The sequence below is a fragment of the Branchiostoma floridae genome, chromosome 2, assembly GCF_000003815.2.
Source record: "Branchiostoma floridae strain S238N-H82 chromosome 2, Bfl_VNyyK, whole genome shotgun sequence".
Classification (NCBI taxonomy): domain Eukaryota; kingdom Metazoa; phylum Chordata; class Leptocardii; order Amphioxiformes; family Branchiostomatidae; genus Branchiostoma; species Branchiostoma floridae.
The window spans coordinates 27,227,294-27,249,597 of record NC_049980.1 but is presented as its reverse complement, the minus strand read 5'-3'; the positions used below and the strand labels follow the sequence as shown (position 1 = coordinate 27,249,597).

Here is a 22,304-nt window from a genome sequence, read left to right as displayed (position 1 = left end):
CGTGTATTGCTTCTCCTAGTGCGATTTTGGCACGTGCGTTTATTGCTTCCCCTAGCGCGGTTTTGGCACGTGCGTGTCCTGCTTCATTTAGTACGGACTGTATTGGTAAGCCCGGGGAAGAATCTCACGCGCATGCAAATGCGTGCAAATCTTCGGATATGGGTGTCCCATATATACCTGTCCCTAGACGATCTTTGTTCGCGAAGCCAAGCCGAGAAAGAGATTCCACTTACATTCTCTTCTTAAAGCCTTTGTAAGACATCTAATAGTGGCTACTTAAAAGAGTCAAAGATCTTAAAATTTCCCAAGAGTAATGCTTGAGCTATGACTCGCTGAAATGCAAATAGGGACACCAACAGCAGTAGACACAGTGATTGTATGAAGTGAAGACATTATTTTTAGGAAAAGTTAGGTGTGACAGACGCGCGTCGTTCAGTATAATATAACCAGCTGCTGCCACACCGCGTGCCTGCGAAGCTGGTGTGTTACGCCAAAGGGTTATACTGGCTATATAGATACAAATACAGATATTGAGGGGCACTTAAAGACATGCTGACTTGGCCCACCCACCTGACAATGTAGTCGTATCCCCGTTGGTACGACCCACTCTCCATGCTGGCTGCAGACAGCGGGCCCATCTGGTCATTCCGCACAATCTGCAGCTGGTGCCAGAAGTCTTCCTCATCCTGCAGAAGCGGAGAATATCTGAATTTTTGAATTCCATTTTATGAATTCCATATATCTGTACCTGTAAAATACAAGTTGAAACAAACAAACAAGTAGGTACAGGCCTGGACCTGAATTTCAAGAACATTTACTTGTGCTGAACAAACAAAACACCAGCAAAGATGGGTAATTCCTGTCTCAAAGATGACAATTTTTACAATTTCGTACTTGAAAATCAGGAAAACTTGTAAATACTTAATTGCTTTTTTCCCCTTTGAAGTTAAAATTATGTGAATCCTCATACAAAAATGTATTCATAAAATGTTACCCTGTGTTTTGCAGCCAGAAGAATCTTTCCTAGTCCAACACTCCAGTTACTGGAACCCTTGCTCTGGAGAACAGAAACAAAGTTAACATGTTCTTGAATCTGTCCTCAATTATACAATAAGTGTTGTAATGTGTACATTTACAATACGTGTAACGTTACACAACATTGTGAACCTGTATATGGTACATGTATAACAGATTAAAACACCACCAAGTTGACAAGATCCTTGCACATGTGGGCAGGTACATGCACACAAACACAGACAATGTAATGTAGAGCTAAGTAAGTGTGCATATGCTACATGTATGTACAGTTATGGTGCTGCATTACCATGCACTAAATACATATTGAAATCAGATAGGCTTTATCTTGAAAAACGGCTCAGGCCGACTGATGTATCAAGGTTAAATAAAGGTTGAAAAAAAAAATGTGTACTACACAGATTAGTGGAGTATTGTGCAGTTATAGGATCCTTCTTATAGAATCCTTGATCAAATAACTGTATCTAACAAGTTGCTATTTTCACCTCAGACTTTCCATTGTAGACTTTCAGATAGTTCTCCAGTCCGTCCCAGTTACCCAGCTGCCATGAGGCCTCCACCCTGAAGGCATTCAGGTCCTTGGTCCACTCTGGCCTATAGCATAAAAAGCAATATCTCACTTTTCGCATGGTGAATATGATGACAGAAAGCCTGCTTGGGTTATCTACATGTATAAGAACCTCTTAAATAAACAGTCCTCATTCACATCACTCCTTCTGGGGTTTATATCATGTTTAGGCATGTATGAGATTAGCAGGCATTCACCATATACACCTCAGGGCATAAATCCATTATCACTAAATGAATATTCTCATTTATGCTGAAGGTACTCTTGCTGAGTCTTACTTTTTGCAACAGTGAATACCCACTTAACTAAACATTGAATGAATGAAGACCTTTATTATTGTACATTCATACCCACTGGGTTCAGTACAGGTCACAATAGATGATACAACATGATATAATGATACAATGAATCTACACATACACTACTCAAGAATCCTATTCTACTGCGTACATTCGGCTTCTTCTTATTTCTTTGTGATATTGAAAATGTAACTGTTACAGATATGCTTTACAAGTAAAGGTTTGTCTAGATTCATAAGGCCATACCAATTTAATTAGTTGGTTCTCGGATTTTTTCCTAAAAAAATTGAAGCGACAGGGCGAAAAAAAAAAAAAAAAAAAATTGCAACAAGTCTGGGTTCAGGTCCAGGCTGGTTAGTCCAGACCTGAACCCATGGTATACGTGTGCTAGAAATAGTTATTATTAATAATCAATTAAAATTACATGCAAAATTGCATGTTGGCATAAATTTGTACAATATACATTAAATTATGTACAGTTGCTACAGTAAACAGAAATGTTCACAAAACATTCTCAAATAGACCAATATAGTATTTTTACAGAGATGCAATGACAACAACAAACATTATTTAAGTTTGCCTCTAGAAATAAAATACCATTGCTGGAAGACTTATTTGCTCTCTGAGTTGATAAGAATCTGTCTATCCAAGGCTCTAATTACATTTCATGGTCAACTGGTGCAAATTGGAAACAAAATTACAAATACTTCCACTCCCCAAAAATACATGAACAAGCCAAAGTACTGAACTACATGTTGTATAAAACCATAGGTTTATTCTCTCTTTTTGTTACATGTACAATTATTTGTTGACAAATAATTAAGATGCAGTTTGATTAAACTTCCTTAGAAAAACCTAATGTTACATGCAATCACTGAAATCAGCACTGAAATGGTACTACATGTATCTAGCCAAATCTGCAGTTCCACTAGAAACAGCGTGGGGGCGCTTTTTTGACTTGCAGGGTCAAAACAAAGCTGAAGAAGAAAGATGGCCGCCCGGGAAAATGTCCGACTTCATTTTCATCTCCATTTGGAAGGCTTTGGGCATTTCAGGCATATCAAAACATGTTGGCTATGGAGGTACAAGAGTGAAAAAGTATTGGTGATTTATTGAGTTGTTTGTTTGGGTGCTGATTTCTGTGTTTCAATTGAAAATTTGCATGTGAAAGTGTGTGTGAGAGAGAGCACATGCTCAGCTGAACTTCTGGTTCTGCTACGTTATGTTATGCCCATGTGTATCTCATTTTACGATTATTTATTTGTTCCTAAATATACTTTGCAACAAAAAAGATATGAATCAATTTGTAACAAAGGACTTGGGGATGAGAAAAAGTAAATGCACTGGTACTTTCCAGACGTTCTGTTTCTCTAACGGAACCAAAGTTTTGCAGCACGATTTTTTTACTGAACGGAATTTTTTTTTTTTTTTTTAAATTGGGAAAATTTGAAGCGGCGATTCCGAGAACCAACTAATTAAATTGGTGTGGCCTAAGGAATATTTGCACAGTGGTTTTACTTTGTCCCAAACTCTCTATGACCCAGTCTGGTGTTCCTTACTTATCTGCGAGAACCCCGTTGACGTGCACCATGGCCGTGGTGAGCTGTCCCAGCCCCAGTAGGCAGCGCAGCAGGCCCTGGTGGTGAGGCACGGTGCTGGCCTCCGTCTGCAGCGCTCGCTCGTAGCACGCAGACGCATCACGCAGCTCTCCTGCAAGAGGCAGGAAATGGATAAAGATGTAAATGGTTTACAAATTTTAAGATAAACAAATCTAAAAGTTTCACAAATGATTGTCTCAATACATAATTTGATTTTCTACAATTTTGTATGGACTCAAGAAAGTATAGATCTTACATGCAATTTGTAAACTCTAATTGAGGCCAAAATAAAAAAAAAACAATCAATGCAGATTTTTGGTCGAAGCTATTTGAGAGACGACGGGATTTTGGACTGTGCATGACAAACAAGCTTCTAGACATCTACAATGTGTAAATGCAGAGCAAAGTAGAATTAGCATTGCCATGAGGAAAGTGACAAAAACTCATCGAAATGTGGGCACGTGATTGCGACATTGGACTAGGTGCTTGTAAAAAACTTTATATATAATCCAATCCAATAAGCATTCCCAGTTAGGCATGTAAGAAAAGAGTGGTCTTCAGGATTTGAAATTCATACAATCTCAAAGCAATATGAAGACAAAAATATAATGATTTGATTTAGTTAGTTATTGACCAGCTTACCTATGCTCTCATGCTGAAGAATCTGTTCCTTAATGTCAGGCTCACTCTTACGTATGGCCATCACCCCAGCTACCCCATCTGGTTCATCCATGGCTACATACAGCTTCTGTTGGAGAATTGGAAAAAAAAATACCTAGGGTTGTCGGATTCAATAAAACAATGCAGGACAGGAAAATCAAAATGAAAACAGAGTCTGTGGCATGGCCTGTTCCATGCTACAAACTGTGCATATTAAGCTGTGAATAAAGATTGTAAATTTTTGTCACAATATTTTTGTTTTCGTCTTGATCACTTGCAGATGTGTGACAGAAATTCAAACAGTGGATCAATTCAAACTAATAGCAACTAAAAAAGGAGTTTGCATATCAATGTGTGGCTGATCAGTAACAAAGGTAATGTGTTTTACCTGTAACAAGCACAACTGTGGTTCTATGTCAGGTTTACTGGCGGACAGGTAGGACTCAAAGTGCATGAGTGCCCGCGTGTAGGCCCTGCAGTGGAAGGATGCCACGGCCAGCACGTCCTGAGGGATCAGGTCCAGGAAACCCTGCACCGAGTTGTACGGGCTGTCGTCTCGCAGGAGAACTGGGAGTAGGTAGATGGAAATATAAAACAAGAATGAGGCAAATCATAATATTTTATTGATAATAAAAATAATGGCATGCATTTTCATCCACGCACACCAGGTTACCCCTAGTTTTCTCAATGAAAGTTTTTGGTTCTTTTATGTGCAGAGATTTGACACCACAGAACTGCTTCCTTATACTGGGATACAGGGATGCTGGATGCGTGCACTGTCCCCATCAGAAAGAATATTATTGCCAAGCAGTGTTTCCACCCTGTTCCCATTTAAACATTATTGATTTTGTCAGCAACTGTTCAGGTATGGAATGTTTCTCGGAAGCAGTGTACATTTGTACCTGTGATCGACGTTGCAAATGCTTGTTCGATTCCTGTTACCAGACAGCTACAGAGGACTGGAGCAAATCAGAGCTGCTTACATGTCAGGTGTACATCCAAATTTATCAATCATTTCTAAATGGGTGCCAGACCATTCAGCAGGAAAGTGATCAGAGGGGTAACCGGATCGGAGCTACAATGTACATTCTAGAATAAGCTGGATATCAGGCAATGTCCTGTAAAGAAGTATCTACAGATTTTTTGTTGTGCTTACCCCTATCTGATGACCTGTTGCCCTTTTTCCCATCGTCCCTCTGTACCGACAGGGTGAGCTGTCTGTGGCGACACCAGCGTGTGAGGTGGTCCAGCACCGAGAACACGGTCTGCGCTGCCATGTGGGAGAAATCCTGCGCCCCCTTCTCCTCCATCTTTTCAGCGTACTTCAGAACTGCCAGGATTTCGTTACAGGCCTGTAATGACCATGTAAAATGTAAACGACAGAAAATGTCAGAACTGACGAGCAAAAAAATTGTCAGAGCAAAAAAATTGTCAGCGCAAGTATTACAGATCAAGAGGTGAACATTTCTTAAAATATAAGTTGCATCTAAATAGCAGCATTGCTTTAGGGGTATTCACAATGCAAAGTATTACTACGAGGGCGGTTCAGAAAGTAATGCAACTGGTCTTATAACATTTTTTCATCGAATGAGTTGAAATTTGGCACAAAGGTAAAGGCATAATAATATTGAGATTACATTATATCTTGATTTGTTTTTCAGATTTTTATGAGCATTACTTAGTTGATTTCAAGATGATCAGTTCCTCTAGATCCGAACAACTTATAACTACTGTAGGAAGCTGAATTTTACCTGAGTGTGTAATAGTGAGTGTCTCTATAGGTTACATGCCAATTTTCATTTCTGAACTCCTGATGGTTATCTTTAATTTACAGCTGCTAGAATGGAGCGAGTTGCTACATTACAGGCAGTTTGAATAATAGCCAAATACGTGATTTGTTGATTAAAGGGTTGTATACACTGCTTTTTCATTAACTAAAAATTTAAACTTAAATTAAAACTGACTGGACAATAGGTGAATGCGGCATGACAAGAAATTCAGCTTGATACATACGCATTTCAGTTTTTTTACAATAGACAGAAGTGCAAGTGAGTCTCTGACATTATCAATTACATGTTAATTGAGTCTCTCATTTCTTCCGACGGGCTACCAAGGGTGTGGTCATCTTGAACTCACTTATTACATACTGAAAAAACAAATTGAGATATGTCAATCTCAAGAATGATATATGCCTTTACCTTTGTGCCAAATTTCAACTCATGCAATGAAAAAATGAGCCTGTTATAAGACTAGTTGCATTACTTTCTGAACCACCCACGTACTATAGCTATAAAGAAAGAAGAATACAGTCAAAATTGTCTGCACTTTCAGGAACCCAAAGTTAAAAATCCTTCCCACACCTTTTATCAGTGTGTGTGTAGTGGTGCAAATCTCTATTTATTTGACATGGTATGCACTGGAAGAGTCCATTCTTGCAGGGGACTTTTCATTCATTTTAGACTAGGGTGATTCATTTTAGACTAGGGTGTTTGGACTGCTCCACTTTACACAAGGTTGTTGCTGGGAGAGTCCATTCTTTCATAGGGCCACACCAATTTAATTCCTTGGTTCACGGATTCGCTCGCTCCTATTTTTTGGAAAATAAGATAAAAATAAAAATTACCACTCAGCAAATTTTCACCATTAATGAAACCATTCACCAACTTTCTGGTGTAGCAAACATAAAAACTGACACTACCTTTGTAATTTTCAATGAACACGTGGTGTTACTGTACAGTAATAGTGTTTTTGTACTTTTTCAAGCTGAAAAGTTTTTATTCTTTATGTTTTGGATTAGCCCTTACCTTTACCCCAACCATTTTACAATTTTTATTTTTATTTTTATTTCGCCCTCTCGCTCCATATTTTTTATGAAAAAATCCGTGAACCAAGAAATTAAATTGGTGTGGCCTAGGGGGAATTTTATTTTTTTTTACAATCAATTTTGGACTGGGGTGGAGATTCAAAATTCCATTGTTTTGGGACTTGTTGACTTTACAGGTGGCTACCACTGAAAGGCCCCATTCTTGGAGGAATTCAATTTTCTGGGGTAATCATCTGCAAAGTCCAATATTTTAGTTGAAGTGTTTTTTGACCAGTCCATTTTAAAAGTGCTTCTCAAGGAGCCCATTCTCACACTGGGGTTCATTTTCTTTTGATATTCACTTTTGGAACAGTCCATATGGTTGAAATATGCTGTATTTGCTTGCAAATGTTGTCTGTACAGTAAGTAACGCCAAGTAAATATTGTAATGTCAAAATGTGTCTTTTATATTTTAGAGCAAGTTGATGTAAGCTCCTGTATCCATGTAGCCAGTGGGGCTTTAGTTGAGTCAAAAGAACTTTGACTTAACACAACTGCAGTCAGATCACAACAATGATAGAGCCAGTCACCGATGAACTTTGACCCTGCTACTGGTCCAATAAGAAGGCCTGTAACAAGTGTTACTGTCCAAATGAACCTTGACTCAAAACCAGAGACGCTACCATGATTCAGACAAGCAGTCAAGGAAACAGTTCTTTGACTCTAGGAAAGGTAAGCTGTAAGTTACAGATGGTTTCAGTATGTCTGAAACCTGCAACACTAAAAATCTTTGAGTACAAAGTTGATATTAGCTAGTCTAAATGCTATGTAATGTTTAAAACCAACATTTTAGTTTCACTTTCAGGTACGGTGTAAAGTGTCTTCTTTGGCCACTACAAATGTACAACTTTAAGGAACTGTTAGTGTTAATTTCTTTGGCTGCTACTAAACATTGTAATAACAATATAAACAATAAACAATGGCAAAACATGTCCTGTTTCAGAGTAAGTCGATGTAAGCTTTGAATCAGAGTGGTGAGAAATGTGTGACTGCAACATGTCTAAACAAGGTGAGGTCTGCATGTGAATTATGTTGATTAAATACAGTAGAAGCCGCTTAATTTCACACCCCATTTGCCAGCATATTTCGTGCAACTATCCACATGGTGAAATAATGCCAAGTTATCTAGCTGGACCGCCCTGGTTTCGGATTTTGGGATTCTGTGCAATTAATACAAGTGTGCAGTAATCAGTTGTGCAATTAACTGGCTTCTACTGTAATAGGATATTTCAACATACTTGAGTTCAACATCCTATCTTTTTGTGACATTATTAAGTTCTTCTAGGCTAAGCCTCAATCTCAAGCATAAGGCTCCTGGTTTGGCAGTTTTGAGTTCAACATCCTGTATTTCTGTGACATTGTATGTAGTTGTTCTAGTCTCATTCTCAAGCTAAAGGCAACCTTGGTTGCATTACCACCCCTCAAATCAGAAACTAAATCTTAAGTTTTCTAAATTCATGCTATCAATTATGCTGAGATTAAAACTATCAAAGAACTTCACATATCATTTGACCCCATTAATAAGCAGCATATTGTGTGCATATTGACACAAGGCGTTTCTAGTTTCTACATAAAATCATACATTATATAATTATACACATGTAACATGTACAATGTATATAGTCTGCGTATCTTTCCCCATACTACATGTACAGCTATACAAAGTCATGTTTCTTTGCAGGTGTTGGGAGGTATTTTTGCTTTATAAAGAACCGTGTCAGCTCAGACTGGAAGGACCTGGCTTGGTGTCTTGGGTTTGAGACACCGGACATAGACGACATTGACACCAAACACCGGAATGACAAGTCTCGCTGTATGGACCTGTTACAGCAATGGTACAAGCGGAAGGGAAACGCTGCCACCATACATGTGCTGATGGAGGCCCTACAAGATGCTGAGCTACAACATGTGGTGGACAGTTTGAAGGACAAATATCCTGGTATAACATGTTATGATAAACATGACTTTGAAAATGTTTGATTATTAGTTTATTGATTGGTTGATCCAGGAACAATCTCCAAGTAGATTGCAGGGCTTTCAATATTCTAAATTGCATACTATTTGAGTATTACTTAGTTTTGAAACATCCGTAAATAGTTTCATTAGGGTGGTACATGTAAATCACTGAATATAGTTTATTTGGTTTTAAAATACTCTAAACAGATAAAACAAACAAAACTAAGACATTACATTGGAATGGTTGAGGAAAGTTAGAGATTCCTTTGATTGCAGAGATGCTTGATACAAAGTTTTTTTTTTTTCTTATCAATGTTCAGGTGAATTTGACTTTGTCCAATTGAACAAAAGGAAAGCTCTCCACGATGATGCGCCTGAAAGGCCAAGAAAACACTTCCAGACCAACCCAGGTAAGTCAGAAAAAGGAAATAAGGTTTAAACCATATCATTATATTTCACCAATACCATAAATTTGAGTTGAAATGTATTGTGTTTTGCAATGTCTCTTCTTTTCTTATTCTTCTGTCAAATTGATTCATCTTTATTTTGGGGCTAAATTACCTGAATTTTTTTCTATGTACTGTATGCCTTTAAAATGATCTACTGACTCAGAGGTTTTGGGGCCATTTTTAGACCAAAACAATATAGTTTGGCCTCCTCTGCCCTGGTATAGCAGCCAACTGACCTGAAATTTGGTCTATGCTTTAAAAGAACAAATGCTCAAAATGCTTGAACAAATGCTCAAAAGTCAAAGGACTCCATTCATTTTTTGAAATGCAATTAAAAATGATTTATTTGGGGGATTTTCTGGTGACATTTTGCTATTTCTCTATCTTATGTGACCATTATGGTGTTGGAAAGTTTCCTTTTGTACTGGCATGACTACTTTTGGGCAGAGGCCTATTTCTAATATTTCAATTTTGCTCAGGTGTGACTTTGGAACAGTCCATTTTTGCAGGGGGAGATGGGTGAAATATTTCAAGGTATCAGCCTTACATGATACGATTCAGTTGAAAACAAGATTGGCAATGAAAACGGCGGCGATTGTCTTTTACAGGAGGTGAACATAAGACAAAGGAAACCTGAAAAATAATTGACTGGGTGTTCCTGATTATGAAATTCTTTTGTTTTTACTGTCAACAGGATATTCCTGTCATGTAGATATTTATCCTGCGGGTTCTGAGACAACCTTCAGCTTGTCTTGGTAATTGAAGAGGGGTGTGAAGGGTATAGAGCACTCTATATACAAGTACAAACTTGACGTAGTTATGACCCCTTCCTAAAAATAAGGACATTAAACGTTATACTTGTGACGGAACAGCATCCCAAAACATTGTAACAGCCACACACTGTTTTAGAAAACAGGTACACATAAGGAATTCTCTGAGGATTGTAACCACAGAGATACCAATCTTCTTTGGTTACAAACTGTCAGCTAGTCTGGACTAACTAGCTCTTGAGTGATGTCTACCTCTTTCTCTTGTTACCAACTTTCTGCAGTGGTCTTTCTGTAATGTGACTTTCCCTCCTTTTTTGACTGATACAACACTATGTTTGAAAATGTGAGTTTTTCTATAAAACTCAAGGAAATGTGATGAATTGTGCAAAAGTCTGTTATATACAACTTATTAAGTGCTCCATCTGGACAACACCTGTGGCTGACTGTCCAGTTATCTAGGAAAAATGCCTGGGGGAGCTTGCATGACCCAAATTCCTGCCAATGAAATTCCTCCGGACTAACTTCTAATATTGCAAGACTAACTTCTAATATTGCAAACATGCCTGTCGACTGGCATTCCTGTGGAAAAATGCCTGTGCAATTCCTAGAATTTTTGCAGACTGAACACAATAATATACCATTTGGCTCCCCCTGAGGCGTCGTCAAAAAAACTTATCGTTTGCAAGCAAATACCAATTTTTTCTTGCACTGGATTGTTACTCAAAAAAGTCAAAGCTGAAGGATAACGATAAATCTCTCTTTTAATGCTGTCTGCAATTGTATAAACTTCCAGCTCCCCTGCAACCAACAGCTAGAAAACAGGCTGGGAACACTGATGCCACAAGGAAAGAGGTAAAAATGCTAAAAGAGAGAAATGAGAAACTGGAGAAAATCATACAGGAACAGAAAGAGAAAATCCAGCAACTTCAGGAGACCAACCAAAAAGTGGAAGCCGGAATAGATACACCACTGACTGGTGTAAATGTTCAACCAATCAGGGTAGGACAACCATGGGTGAGGAAAGTCAGGTTTGGGAGGATGGGATCAGGTAAGAGGGAGTTTAACCATCCTGTGGGAGTAGCTGTCTAACAAGACAATGAGGTTTATATTGCTGATTTGGGTAACAGCAGAATCCAGGTGTTCACAATGGATGGTGTTTATATCAGAGAGTTCACAACAACTCTGCCAGGGGAAACTGGTAAAGAGATAGAACCACATGACGTTGCTGTAGATAGAAATGACAACCTGTGGGTGGTGAGTAACTATCATGTAGTGCAGTATTCAAGGCAAGGCACATGTTTGGCCAGAATAGATCTTCCGCATGTTAAATACATCCATGGTATAACTGTAGCTATGGCAATAGAACAGGTGATTGTCACAGAGTATGATGGAAAGAATGGACGACTTCGAGTATTTAAGCAAGGTGGTTCTGACATGGGTACAGCCATGAGTACATATGGTTCAAGCCATAGGTCCCCAAAGCCTTGGTGGCCAGTAGATGTCACTGTGGATGGGGAGGGGAACATTCTGGTCGCTGATCACAAGAATCACTGTGTCCATGTCTTGGACAGAGATGGGAGCTTCAAGTTCAAGTTTGGGTGGGAGGGATCTGATGAAAGTCTGTTGAATCCTGAAGGCATTTGTGTTGATGGGATGGGAAACATCATTGTGACTGACACTGGAAATGGTTGTGTGAAAATGTTTGACAGTCAGGGCAGATTCCTGTGTCACATTGGAAGTGGCATGAAGAGTCCCTGTGGTGTTGCTGTGTCACCAGGTGGAGATGTGGTGGTGACTGATATCGACAAGAAAAATGTATCAGTCTGGACACATGGTTAATGTGGCACTATAGGGGGTAAAGGTCATGCTATGATATAATCTGGCAATCAAAATCACATTTGTTGTTTTCCAGACTGCAGATGATAATCAAGTATTTCATACAATGTTTGGCTATCAATGCATTTGCTGCTTTGTTGTGGAATGAAGAAAACACATTCAACTTTCTCCCTGTTTGCACTTTTTGGCACCAACTTTGTAACTAATAGTTACTTACATGTGTAGGCAGCTGGTAGAATCAGTAGATCAAATTTATGAAAGGCCTTGTATACATTGCTTTGTGTGTGGCCCAGGGCTAATGAAACAGAGATGGGCACCGCCCTATGCGCCAGAGATAGGCACCGCCCTTGGCGCGGGAAGGGTTTAACTTTTTAACTTAACTTAACTTGTATACATTGGACCATTGTGTACAAAATGTAATTCACAATTATTGCTATAACTGAGTATAATATCATCAAAAATCAAGTTGTATGCATTGTTGATATGTTTGGCACTTTATAGTCACTCAATGTCTAGAAGGATAAGCAAAATGGATGTCATATGTAATGTTATCAAGTTCAGGTGTATTTACTGTTTTTCCTTTTGAGCAGCACATCCTGCCTGGTACATATATACTTACATGTAGACTTGTAGTAAAAAGTATATGTATGTGCCTGGATACTCATGTGGAATAAATGTGATAGAACAGCTCAAATATACTCCATTCATAACACATAATTGAAGACTTGTGCTGACCCTGGCTGACTAATTCATTCAAATCCGTCAAAAATCACTCAGTAGGGATCTGAATACCTCCTGTATTCATGCAGATTACATGTAGTGTATGTTATGATGTTAAATTGGAGCTAACTGTACATATTGTAGATGTCCCTCTGCACATAATAGTCGATGCAGTGTGTGAAGGTTTGTTTGTTTCAGAGGTTCTTATTGTCTGGAAGTAAATAATTAGATTTGAACTGAATGCTATACAGTTACCAGTGCCAGGTATGATTAACTCTACTTAGTAGGGGTGGGTACCGGTACAGAAATTCAGGTCCAGGTCCAGAGGATCAGGTCCAGGTCTGGACCTGAACCTGATCCAGTATGTGAAAGAATGTGACGTGAATGGACGATACTCAAAACAATGCCAATGGTCCATTTTGCTACAAAGAGTATGTTTTGTGGTGTATTTGACTCCCACTGGTAATCTAAAATCCTGCAAGACTAACTGCCTCTGTAAGATTGACTGTAAAATTGTGTAGAAATGACTCTTGCTATTTTCTTCGACCGGTATGCCCCAAAACGCGCGAATTTCTGATCATTTAATCCGTTTATTTTCTAATAGGTCCAACATCCGGTCCAGCCATTTTTTCAGGTCCTGTTTTTCCGGACCGGTACAAAAAGAAAAACCGGTTTTGTGTACCGGTACCCATCCCTACTACTTAGTAATCTACTACACAAGGATATACTCAAAACTGTCTCACATTGACACTGACCGAGGCCAAGTTTGACACATTCAAAGTCCCAAACTGAATTGGACCATTGATTAGAGTTTTTCTCGCAAAGATCACCTGAGTTTGATCACCATAGCTGCATAATGCATAATACAGCTATGGTGATCAAACTCAGGTGATCTTTGCGAGATGCCATATGTTTGTCCTTATATGGATAGCCATCGGTTTTCCTTGTATAACAGCTCATGGCTAGCCTTGCCAACGCCAAAATTTTGTACTTCCCAGAAGTTCCCACCATACCTGTACAATGTACCTTTTTGATGACAAAACAAAGTGCCACCTACTTGTATTTGTTAAATAAATGTATTTGATACAATTGGAATTACAGGCACACACTTACCGGAGGCTCAGTGGGCTTACGTCAACTTAGTTTTTAAAAATGTGCAAATACACACTAGTAAATGTGAAAATGTCAAATGGCTCAAAGTACCTCCTGTATTCATACAGCAAGTGGGGTTTAAAGTATTAATTAGTCAAGATACAGTTAAATGTAGGGTGAAAAACTCTGGGTAAACACAAATCTCATGACCATGGTTGGACCACAACAATGACAGAGCCAGTCACCTGTAAAATGTGACCCTGCCTCACCTTGAAGGGCGTGTTTTGGCTTACAGGTGCATTCATACAGGTGTGACAGAACCTACACTGGTATTTAGCAAGGGAATGCACGATTGGTGCTGAATTGTCGTTTATAAATGAGTGTTTCAATTATCTGCAATCTGATGTATTTTCTGAACACATCAGGTTTACGTTTTAAGTAGGAAAAGGGGCATCATCAAACTTCTGAAGCCTGAATAACCTGGTGAACAACAGCCACTCAGTAAACAACTGTTCATGACAAAATTGACCAATAAAAAGGCCTGTAACAAGTGTCAGTGGCAAAAAGCACCCTGAACTGAACCTGGAGGCTAGGCTGCCATGATTCAGGCAAGGAAACAGTTCGTTGTCTGGAGGAAAGGTAAGCTGTCAGTTTAAGTTGTCATATTATCAGCCTATATGTTAGTGTGTCAGAAAACTACAACTAAAAGCTATCACTCAGTACAAAGCTTCATTTTGTTTTACAAGTCCTGTCATATGACTTCATGTAGTTGTTTTGTACTTATTGTCAGGCCTGCTGGGCTGGTAGCCAAATAGTGCTGAAGGCAAACCAACTCATTAGTAAACAAGATTTTAAAAATGACGATATAGGCAAAGGTCTTCACAAATCAGACAATGTGACTTTACTGAGTTGCAACATTTAATAATAATAGAATCATCTTTGAACTTCACTTTTTATTTGACAACAATAATAAGCATTTAATGTATTAATTTTCCAAGGACAACAGCCATGACAATAGTTGTTGTGTCATACTGTGGAGAATATTTAACTTGCAAATTTGCAATATAAGTAAGAATGAGTATCAGGCCAGTATGCACCGAAGACGCAGCAGTAACACTCCTCAACCAGATGCACTCCAGTGACCATCCACTACACTACATGGTTACAGGTGACAGGCAACAGCGGACTGGGCGTACTCTGAGAAACAGTAATCATGTCACGCTGCCGGCTTGTCGAACTGAGAGACCAAGAAAATCATTCCTATACCAGGCGACATCTTTATACAATCAGACTCTGTATGTAGACATTCATTTAGTGACAAGTGTTTGTTTTTTGTCAGACTGTAACTCTCTTGTATTATATGTAACTCTATTTTGATGATGTTCCCTTTTATATTGAAATTCTTTGGCAAGCGTACGTAAATTATGTAATTTGGTATGAAATTTCAGTTTTTGTTTTAACTGCCAAAACCAAATAAAGCTCTCATCATCTCAAAAAAAACATAAGGGCATCTCACCTCCTGTTTCTCTTCAGTGCTGCCATCCAACAGTGCGTGCAGCAGCACATGGGGCAGCAGGAACAGAGCTGTAGTTTCATTGTACTTGGTGACAGTGCTGCAGGCACGGAACACACGGGACGCCATGTCCTGCTTTACCTGTGCAAAACACAAGGTGGCACCCTTGAGGCCTCTGACTACTGAGATTTGTCATGAGTTAGTCTGATTTCATTGTTATACTGTGACCACTGCAACTTAAAATAGCAGACAAAATGTTGATTCTATTTCAAGAAGTAGGTCTGACTGTATAGCAGTTTTTGGCCATTATGAATCCTCAATAAAGAATTAAGCATGAAGAACCCAACTGTTTTATTGCATTACTACATTTTGTATGTATCTGTATTTACACAATTTAATTTCATTCAGAAATTTGTATGTTGATCTGTACTTGTACCCGTATACCTGAACAAGCTAATACATTTGAATTGGATTCCATTAAATCCATATCAAAATTGACACTTTTGACAATATAGCACTTGAAAATAAACAAAATGTTATTATTACCAGTATGTAAGTGGGATTAAAAACATATAAATCCTAAGAGAGACCATTGGTTGTAAGAGTTATAACTTACAACTAATAAAATAAAAATATATAGTTGGCCAAAGTTCCTTTGTACATTGTATGACACAGCTTAAAAGAAACCAGGTTCAACTTCAGAATCCTTCAATTTCGTCGGTTTCCATGGCCCCTAAATGAAAACATCTTCCTTAATTTCCTGCATACTTAAGTTACAGACTTTACTGTTCAGGACTCAGGTAGTTGTACCTTAGTGATGAGGTAGCCTGTCCAGTTGTAGACCCAGTCCTGGAAGGTGCTCCCTTTGTTACTACGGTAGATGGGCTTCTTCATGTTGGTCCATGTAGCAGTGGAGAACACAATGTACCTGCCAGGTGAGATCAGAGTAACACAGTACATTCTCTTTTACATACTACAGAAGAACAAGAAATAGTCATGCCTTCAAGTACCAGAGTTATCAACCCAGGATTGACAAGTTCAAAAATTTACTTTTTCATAGAACTGTCAAAGAGTGTGACTCATTGCAACTAACTGCGGAAGGAGCATCTTCTCTACATAGCTCTAAACAAGTCACACTCGTGTGACAGATTGTTCAGTGTAATATAACTAGTGTTGCCAGGCCTTCGAAGCTGGTGCTTACGCCAAAGGGTGGCTATACAGACACAGAAGAGTACTTGCAACTTTGTTAAAACTGTTGATACAATCACCACAGACTGCACTAACAAAATATCAGAGGACACACCACATTCTGAAAGTAACTTAATTGTCAAACTGTGAATCTGTTATCTGGAGTAATATAATCACCATAAATGATCTCATAAAAAAAATCACCAAGTCACAGTATGGCTACGGTGAATTTTGTTTAGATACATACTATTATGTACATGCTTAACATGCAACAAACATACTTGGAGTGTAAATGAGGTAAAAGAATCTCCTGAATGTGTTCTGGAAACCCCCTCCACAGCCTTCGCCCCAGGGTGTCCTTTGTTCCCTCCCGACACTCATATGTCTGAAGTATCTCTTGTATGGAAAATGCAGAGCAGTCCTGGATAGAGGAGACAGAATGTTTCATGATTATGATTCAATGTTTGTGCAAGCTGCATACAATGCCAAGTACATTTAACTCTATTGCATCATTCTGTTGAATCAAAATGTCTTAGGTTGAAAAGATATTCAATGGAAAAAAAGCTATCCTCACCACATAAAAAGTCAGTGAAAGTGTGAAAACACAATCTTTGTGTAACAGTTAGAATGATAGATGTTACTGTAAACTATGAAACATTTGAGGTAGTTCTATGTTCGTGGTTTGCTGCAGTGAGCTCTCACATAGCAAACATGTGATCTGCCTTACTACAGTACATGTAGCAAACACCTCAAACTAAAAAATCAAGTCCTAGCAAACTCAATGTATTTAGAGAATGTAAAGAGCCTTACCTGTGACCTGGTGTCGGTAGCGGCCAGGAAGGCTCGAGCCAGCTCCATGATCAGGTCATGGGCAAAGTTGATATCATCAACTCCAGCCTGAAATGTGAAAAAATGAGAAACACTATTGATAATGTCCCTATATACCATATCTCATCAGAAGCAAAAAGGGAATGTGATTATTCCATACTGTAGGGACCATAAAATTGGTAGTGTTGTTCAAGTGAAAAACTGTTCTTCATAGAGTGGCTAACAATCAATAAGAAATTATACGAACTTCAAGCATAATTCAAATAAACTAAGGAAAACGTACCTGGAATTTTGATAGTTCTTCCTTTTGTCCATGGGCCTTAAGATCCAATCTAGTTAGAAATAGTTTTGTGTTAATGAGTCAGAAATAACAAGAATGTAAACAGAACTTATATTATAACACAACAACACTGCACAAAACATTCAGTCAATATTCTCTGGTGCTGGGGTAGATTTCACTGAAAATTCACCTCATTTTTAACAAATTAAGAACATGAATGTCAGCATCAGTAATCCCTGAGGTTACAAAAATTGAAAGTGATCTCTAATTAGTTTAGCTAACAGATTAGCTAATCTTCTACTGGTTGTGACAAAGAAGACAGATGCCATGTACAGTATTTATAAGTTCATTGCACAGGGACGTTCCCCTAGCTCTAATGACTTTTTGACAACAGTAAACCACAGCTTAATGTCACGACCTAAGAACATCAACCCCTTCCAGTAGTGTACATGTATGGTGAGCACCAACAGCCAGAATTCAATTCAAACTCCAAATCTGTGTTCAGAAGCAGGGTTGCTAACCACTGGACTACACATGCTGCTATGCACAAGGTACATGGCACATTGTCTTAATGTGGTAACCACGTCAGGGTACCCAGTCAGTGGAATTATGACAGTTGACCTTGGTATTGCTTTAGGAGGAAACAGAATGTAACACTGTACCTTCCTGGATCAATAGCACCCAGTTCTCCCAGACACTCTCCTACAAGGCTTCTCGCTGTCTTGTCAGACTCACGACAGGAAGACAACAGCTAGGGAAAAGAGACAAAGTTCTGTTTCAGCTTAACTTGTCTGCTTCAAGAAGACAGAAAGAGTACCTCAAAAACTTTTGAAACAGTTTTTGTAGCAAGTAACATAATGATTTAGTTTCATTCAATCTTTCAAATATTACAGTAATATGATAGATGTATCTGATCACTATTATTTCAGGAAGAGAATGTGTGTCTAAATTAGCCTTTGTGAGGCCAAACTGGTGGTGGGTTGTTATCCACTGTATCTCAGGCACAGTATTGGAAGGCAAAGCCCAATCCTCTCCTTCCATCACCTATTCACTCCCCAACTGAAGTCAGGTACCTGTTTTCACATCCGAGTGGAGTGAGGGTAAAGTCATGTAATATACCTTGCCCAAGGACACAACGTCTAGCTGAGACTGCCAGGAATTGAACCAGTGACCTCTGGCTCTCAATTCATCCAGGCTGGCCACTAGGCTATACGACACCACCCTTCATCCACTCCTTGTAACATCTACTCATTGTTATCAAGTTCTGATATATAATGGTACTGACCACTGACACCAGGTGTGAGATGATTGGATCAGCAGTCTCACTCCCCTCCACCATCTCATGTAGCGCCACCTGGCAAAAACAGGACACAACAGGCCATCTCCTTATTAATGGTAATCATATTATCTACTACTATAATGTACTAAGCATTTAGAAGGATACATGAAAATGATTGTTTTCCTTGTGAATAAAAAAATTACTGTACAGAAGGAATCATCACTAGTCAACCATCATGCTGTCTGCCACTTAAATGAGACAATCATTTGGATACTATGTTATGTATTCTCTAGATCTTATAATTGTAAGAAAGGTGTGAATGGTTATCACTGTACTTTCCTTCTGTGCTTAATCCCACTTCTCAACTACAGGTGAGGCCCTGAGGTAGATGCCAGTTTTAAGACTTCTGTCTGTCTCTGAATATTATGGTTTCTTGCAGGAGACATTTGACTGTATACTCTGGCAAGCAGGCAAGAACTTAGAAGGATGGTTTGCTTGTAACTACCCAATTGTATGTCCCACCTGGTTAGCATGCAGCTGTTGCTTGAGCTTGGAGAGGGCGTGTAGTCTCACATCCAGGCTCTCGTGCCCCAGCCCCTTCAGGGAGTGCTTCAGCTGACTCTTCAGGTCAGATTGGCTGAGAAAAGAAATGTTTGGTCTGCTATGAAAATTTTCCGTGGCACATATATAAAGAATATATCCTGAAATCCTTTTTTTGCAATATTGTAAAACCATTAAAATTTAGAATCTTTTTTTTTTAATTCTTGGGACTAGATTTTGTCCATCTGTCATTGACTCTCATAAACAGAAATAGAAAAACAATGTATGATCATTGCTTGCACCTAATACGTTTAAGAAATTTGTATGTTTCAGAATGTAACCTGTCTGACCACAAGCCTTTTCAAGAAAATTATGGTACAATACTGATTTTACTTATATTAAGTGCTGTAAATCTACTCCAGTGCAGTATAGTGCAGTGGTAGCAATGTCAGCTTCCCTATGTCACCTCTGTTTTTACCTGGATGGTGTTTCTATATGTTGTTTGAGCACAGCGTTGATCTTGGAAAGTTCCGGCAGCTCTGGCATGAAGTACAGTTCATGGAAGTGGTCCTGCAAAGCTTCCCTATAACCAAAAGACTGGTGTGAAACTCACTGAGAAAATCTGGATCTGTGCAAACAAGAACAATTACTCTAGCAAAGGAAAAGGTTGTCAAAAGAAGGCTAATTTCTAGTCTTTTCCATCTACAGAAATTTGTGTATACATTTTATCATAATTATGAAAGTTATCATTAAATGATTTATGACTGCAGTATTCACAGATACCACTGGCAACTACATTTCTTTCCTCTAGCATCAGTGTGAAATCAGTGTGAAGTACAGGTACAGTTTGTATTTCATGGCTAACAAATGCATACTACTGAGAACTGGCAATGGAACAGGAAGGAGAAAATGAGACACAATGATAATGGCAAACCTATTGTCCTGTATGAGGAAGCTGAAGATGCCTGCGACAGGCTTTGCCTGTGTCTGTAGTAAGGGTAGGAGGGTCACCACGATCTGACTCAACATGGGGCCCAGACACGACAACTCCACACTATGTCAGGAGGAAAACATTAGGGTCAGTGTATTACATGGAAATACAAACCCACCAAAGCAAAGAATTTCAAACACAAAATTTTCTAGAAAAGTAACTGTACAAGTGTGACATCGATTAGACTAGCAGACACTGGATCTACATGTACATGTAGATGTCATAGGTTTGATTTCAGGCTAGACGTGTTGGGAATGACACAACGTTCCTCACTCCACTCAGGTCTAAATGAGTGCCTGACGTAAGTTGGAAGGGTAAAAGGTGGTGGAAAGAGAGAGATTTTATTTAAGTAAGTTGCATCAAATGAAAATGTCTTTTGAACCTGTAAATTCAAATTGCTTTACCTGTGCACAAAGCAGTCCCAGGCCCTGCAGCTCAGTTCGGGAAACCCCTTAACTTTGAATCTGAGACAAATCCTGCAAAAAAAGAATAACATAATTTACTCTATACAACGCTGGCAGAGGACAAATGAAAAGCCAATGAACGTTCAGCACCAAGGACAGCCAATGAACACCATTCAGCACCAAGGACAGCCAATGAACAACCTTCAGCACCAAGGACAGCCAATGAACACCATTCAGCACCAAGGACAGCCAATGAACACCATTCAGCACCAAGGACAGCCAATGACAATCATTCAGCACCAAGGACAGCCAATAAACATCACTCAGCAAACAAGTACAAATGATCCAATGGACACTATTTCCTTAAACATGCTAGAAAACTCAATCTTCAGTGGCCACTGACCTTAATGTAGTCATGACCTTGACTCTCACAGTTGTGATGTGTTTTGGTCCCATCAGTTTCATCAAGGTGATCAGGCTCTCCAGTGCCTGAAAAAAAATAATAACTTCACAACAAGGACACATTATTACATACCATTAGCTAAATACTGTGAAAATTGCTTGCATTCTCTTCATCAGGCATTTTCCTACACTTCACCAATATGCCATCTCACAGTCATGAGTGCCCATGTGCAGCTGTGATGCATGGTGGTCTAAGGTTAAAGCTAAAAGTCAGTAAATTGATTGTAAACATATCCTTGTCTACACAAGTTTGAAACATTTCCAAGTAAATGCTTGCTCACTTCTATGGGGCATTAACCTCTGAGCTTGCCCACAAGCCATTGGAATGATTGAACTGTGAGATAGCTTACAGTTTACAGTTCACTGCAATAGAAAAGCTAGGTTTCAAGGAAAACATGCTATTTCTTAACGAAAATATGTTGAAAAAAACATTTTCAAGAATATACTGAAGGGCTCACCAACTTCTTATCCTCCATTGGTATTGAGGTGGTGAGCAGCTGGGAGTCAAAAAAAGCCAGGATACCCAGCAAACATGGCTGTAGAAACTCAGCCTGTGGGGAAAATAATTCATACATGTAGTGCTTTCAAATATGAACAACTGCAAATTAACAACTGGTCCATTAACTACATTCAAGCCTTTGAATTAAGTCTACAATATAATTTTTTGTAATAATATCTAAACTGACAGAAAGAGGCCCATAGTTTGATAGAACATTTATTGTGCTGTAGTGACCTCCCCATAAACCTTTCTTGTACCCACCATCTCCTGTGCTGTAGTGATCTCCCTGGGGACCTTGCCCTTGCCCTTCCCTTCGCGGGTGGAAGCAGCCACGGTGGCCAGACCAGCGAAGACCTGGCTGTAGTGGGAGCTGATATAGAGGAGCAGCTCGTTGTGGAGCCCCTGGTAGTCGGACCTCAGGAGGCTCCTCAGCTCTATCTGGGTCTCGTTCTGTACATGGATAAAATCAATGCA

General features: G+C 39.1%; 2 protein-coding genes across 2 annotated transcripts in view; both read right to left on the bottom strand.

The window, feature by feature from the left end:
- The window catches only part of LOC118406008 (kelch-like protein 42), a 266,342-nt gene that overhangs the window by 185,573 nt on the left and 58,465 nt on the right, over positions 1-22,304 (bottom strand). The window lies entirely within an intron of this gene.
- The window catches only part of LOC118405911 (serine/threonine-protein kinase ATR-like), a gene marked incomplete in the record, with an annotated part of 48,386 nt that overhangs the window by 13,583 nt on the left and 12,499 nt on the right, over positions 1-22,304 (bottom strand). Inside the window, 21 exon segments of the mRNA XM_035805750.1 lie at positions 571-686; positions 995-1,057; positions 1,521-1,629; positions 3,462-3,612; positions 4,143-4,248; positions 4,549-4,727; positions 5,317-5,512; positions 15,363-15,500; positions 16,170-16,287; positions 16,829-16,968; positions 17,358-17,444; positions 17,659-17,707; positions 18,318-18,406; positions 18,941-19,009; positions 19,457-19,571; positions 19,953-20,057; positions 20,409-20,528; positions 20,870-20,941; positions 21,273-21,358; positions 21,790-21,882; positions 22,092-22,280. Coding sequence (XP_035661643.1) covers positions 571-686; positions 995-1,057; positions 1,521-1,629; positions 3,462-3,612; positions 4,143-4,248; positions 4,549-4,727; positions 5,317-5,512; positions 15,363-15,500; positions 16,170-16,287; positions 16,829-16,968; positions 17,358-17,444; positions 17,659-17,707; positions 18,318-18,406; positions 18,941-19,009; positions 19,457-19,571; positions 19,953-20,057; positions 20,409-20,528; positions 20,870-20,941; positions 21,273-21,358; positions 21,790-21,882; positions 22,092-22,280 — 2,390 coding nt within the window.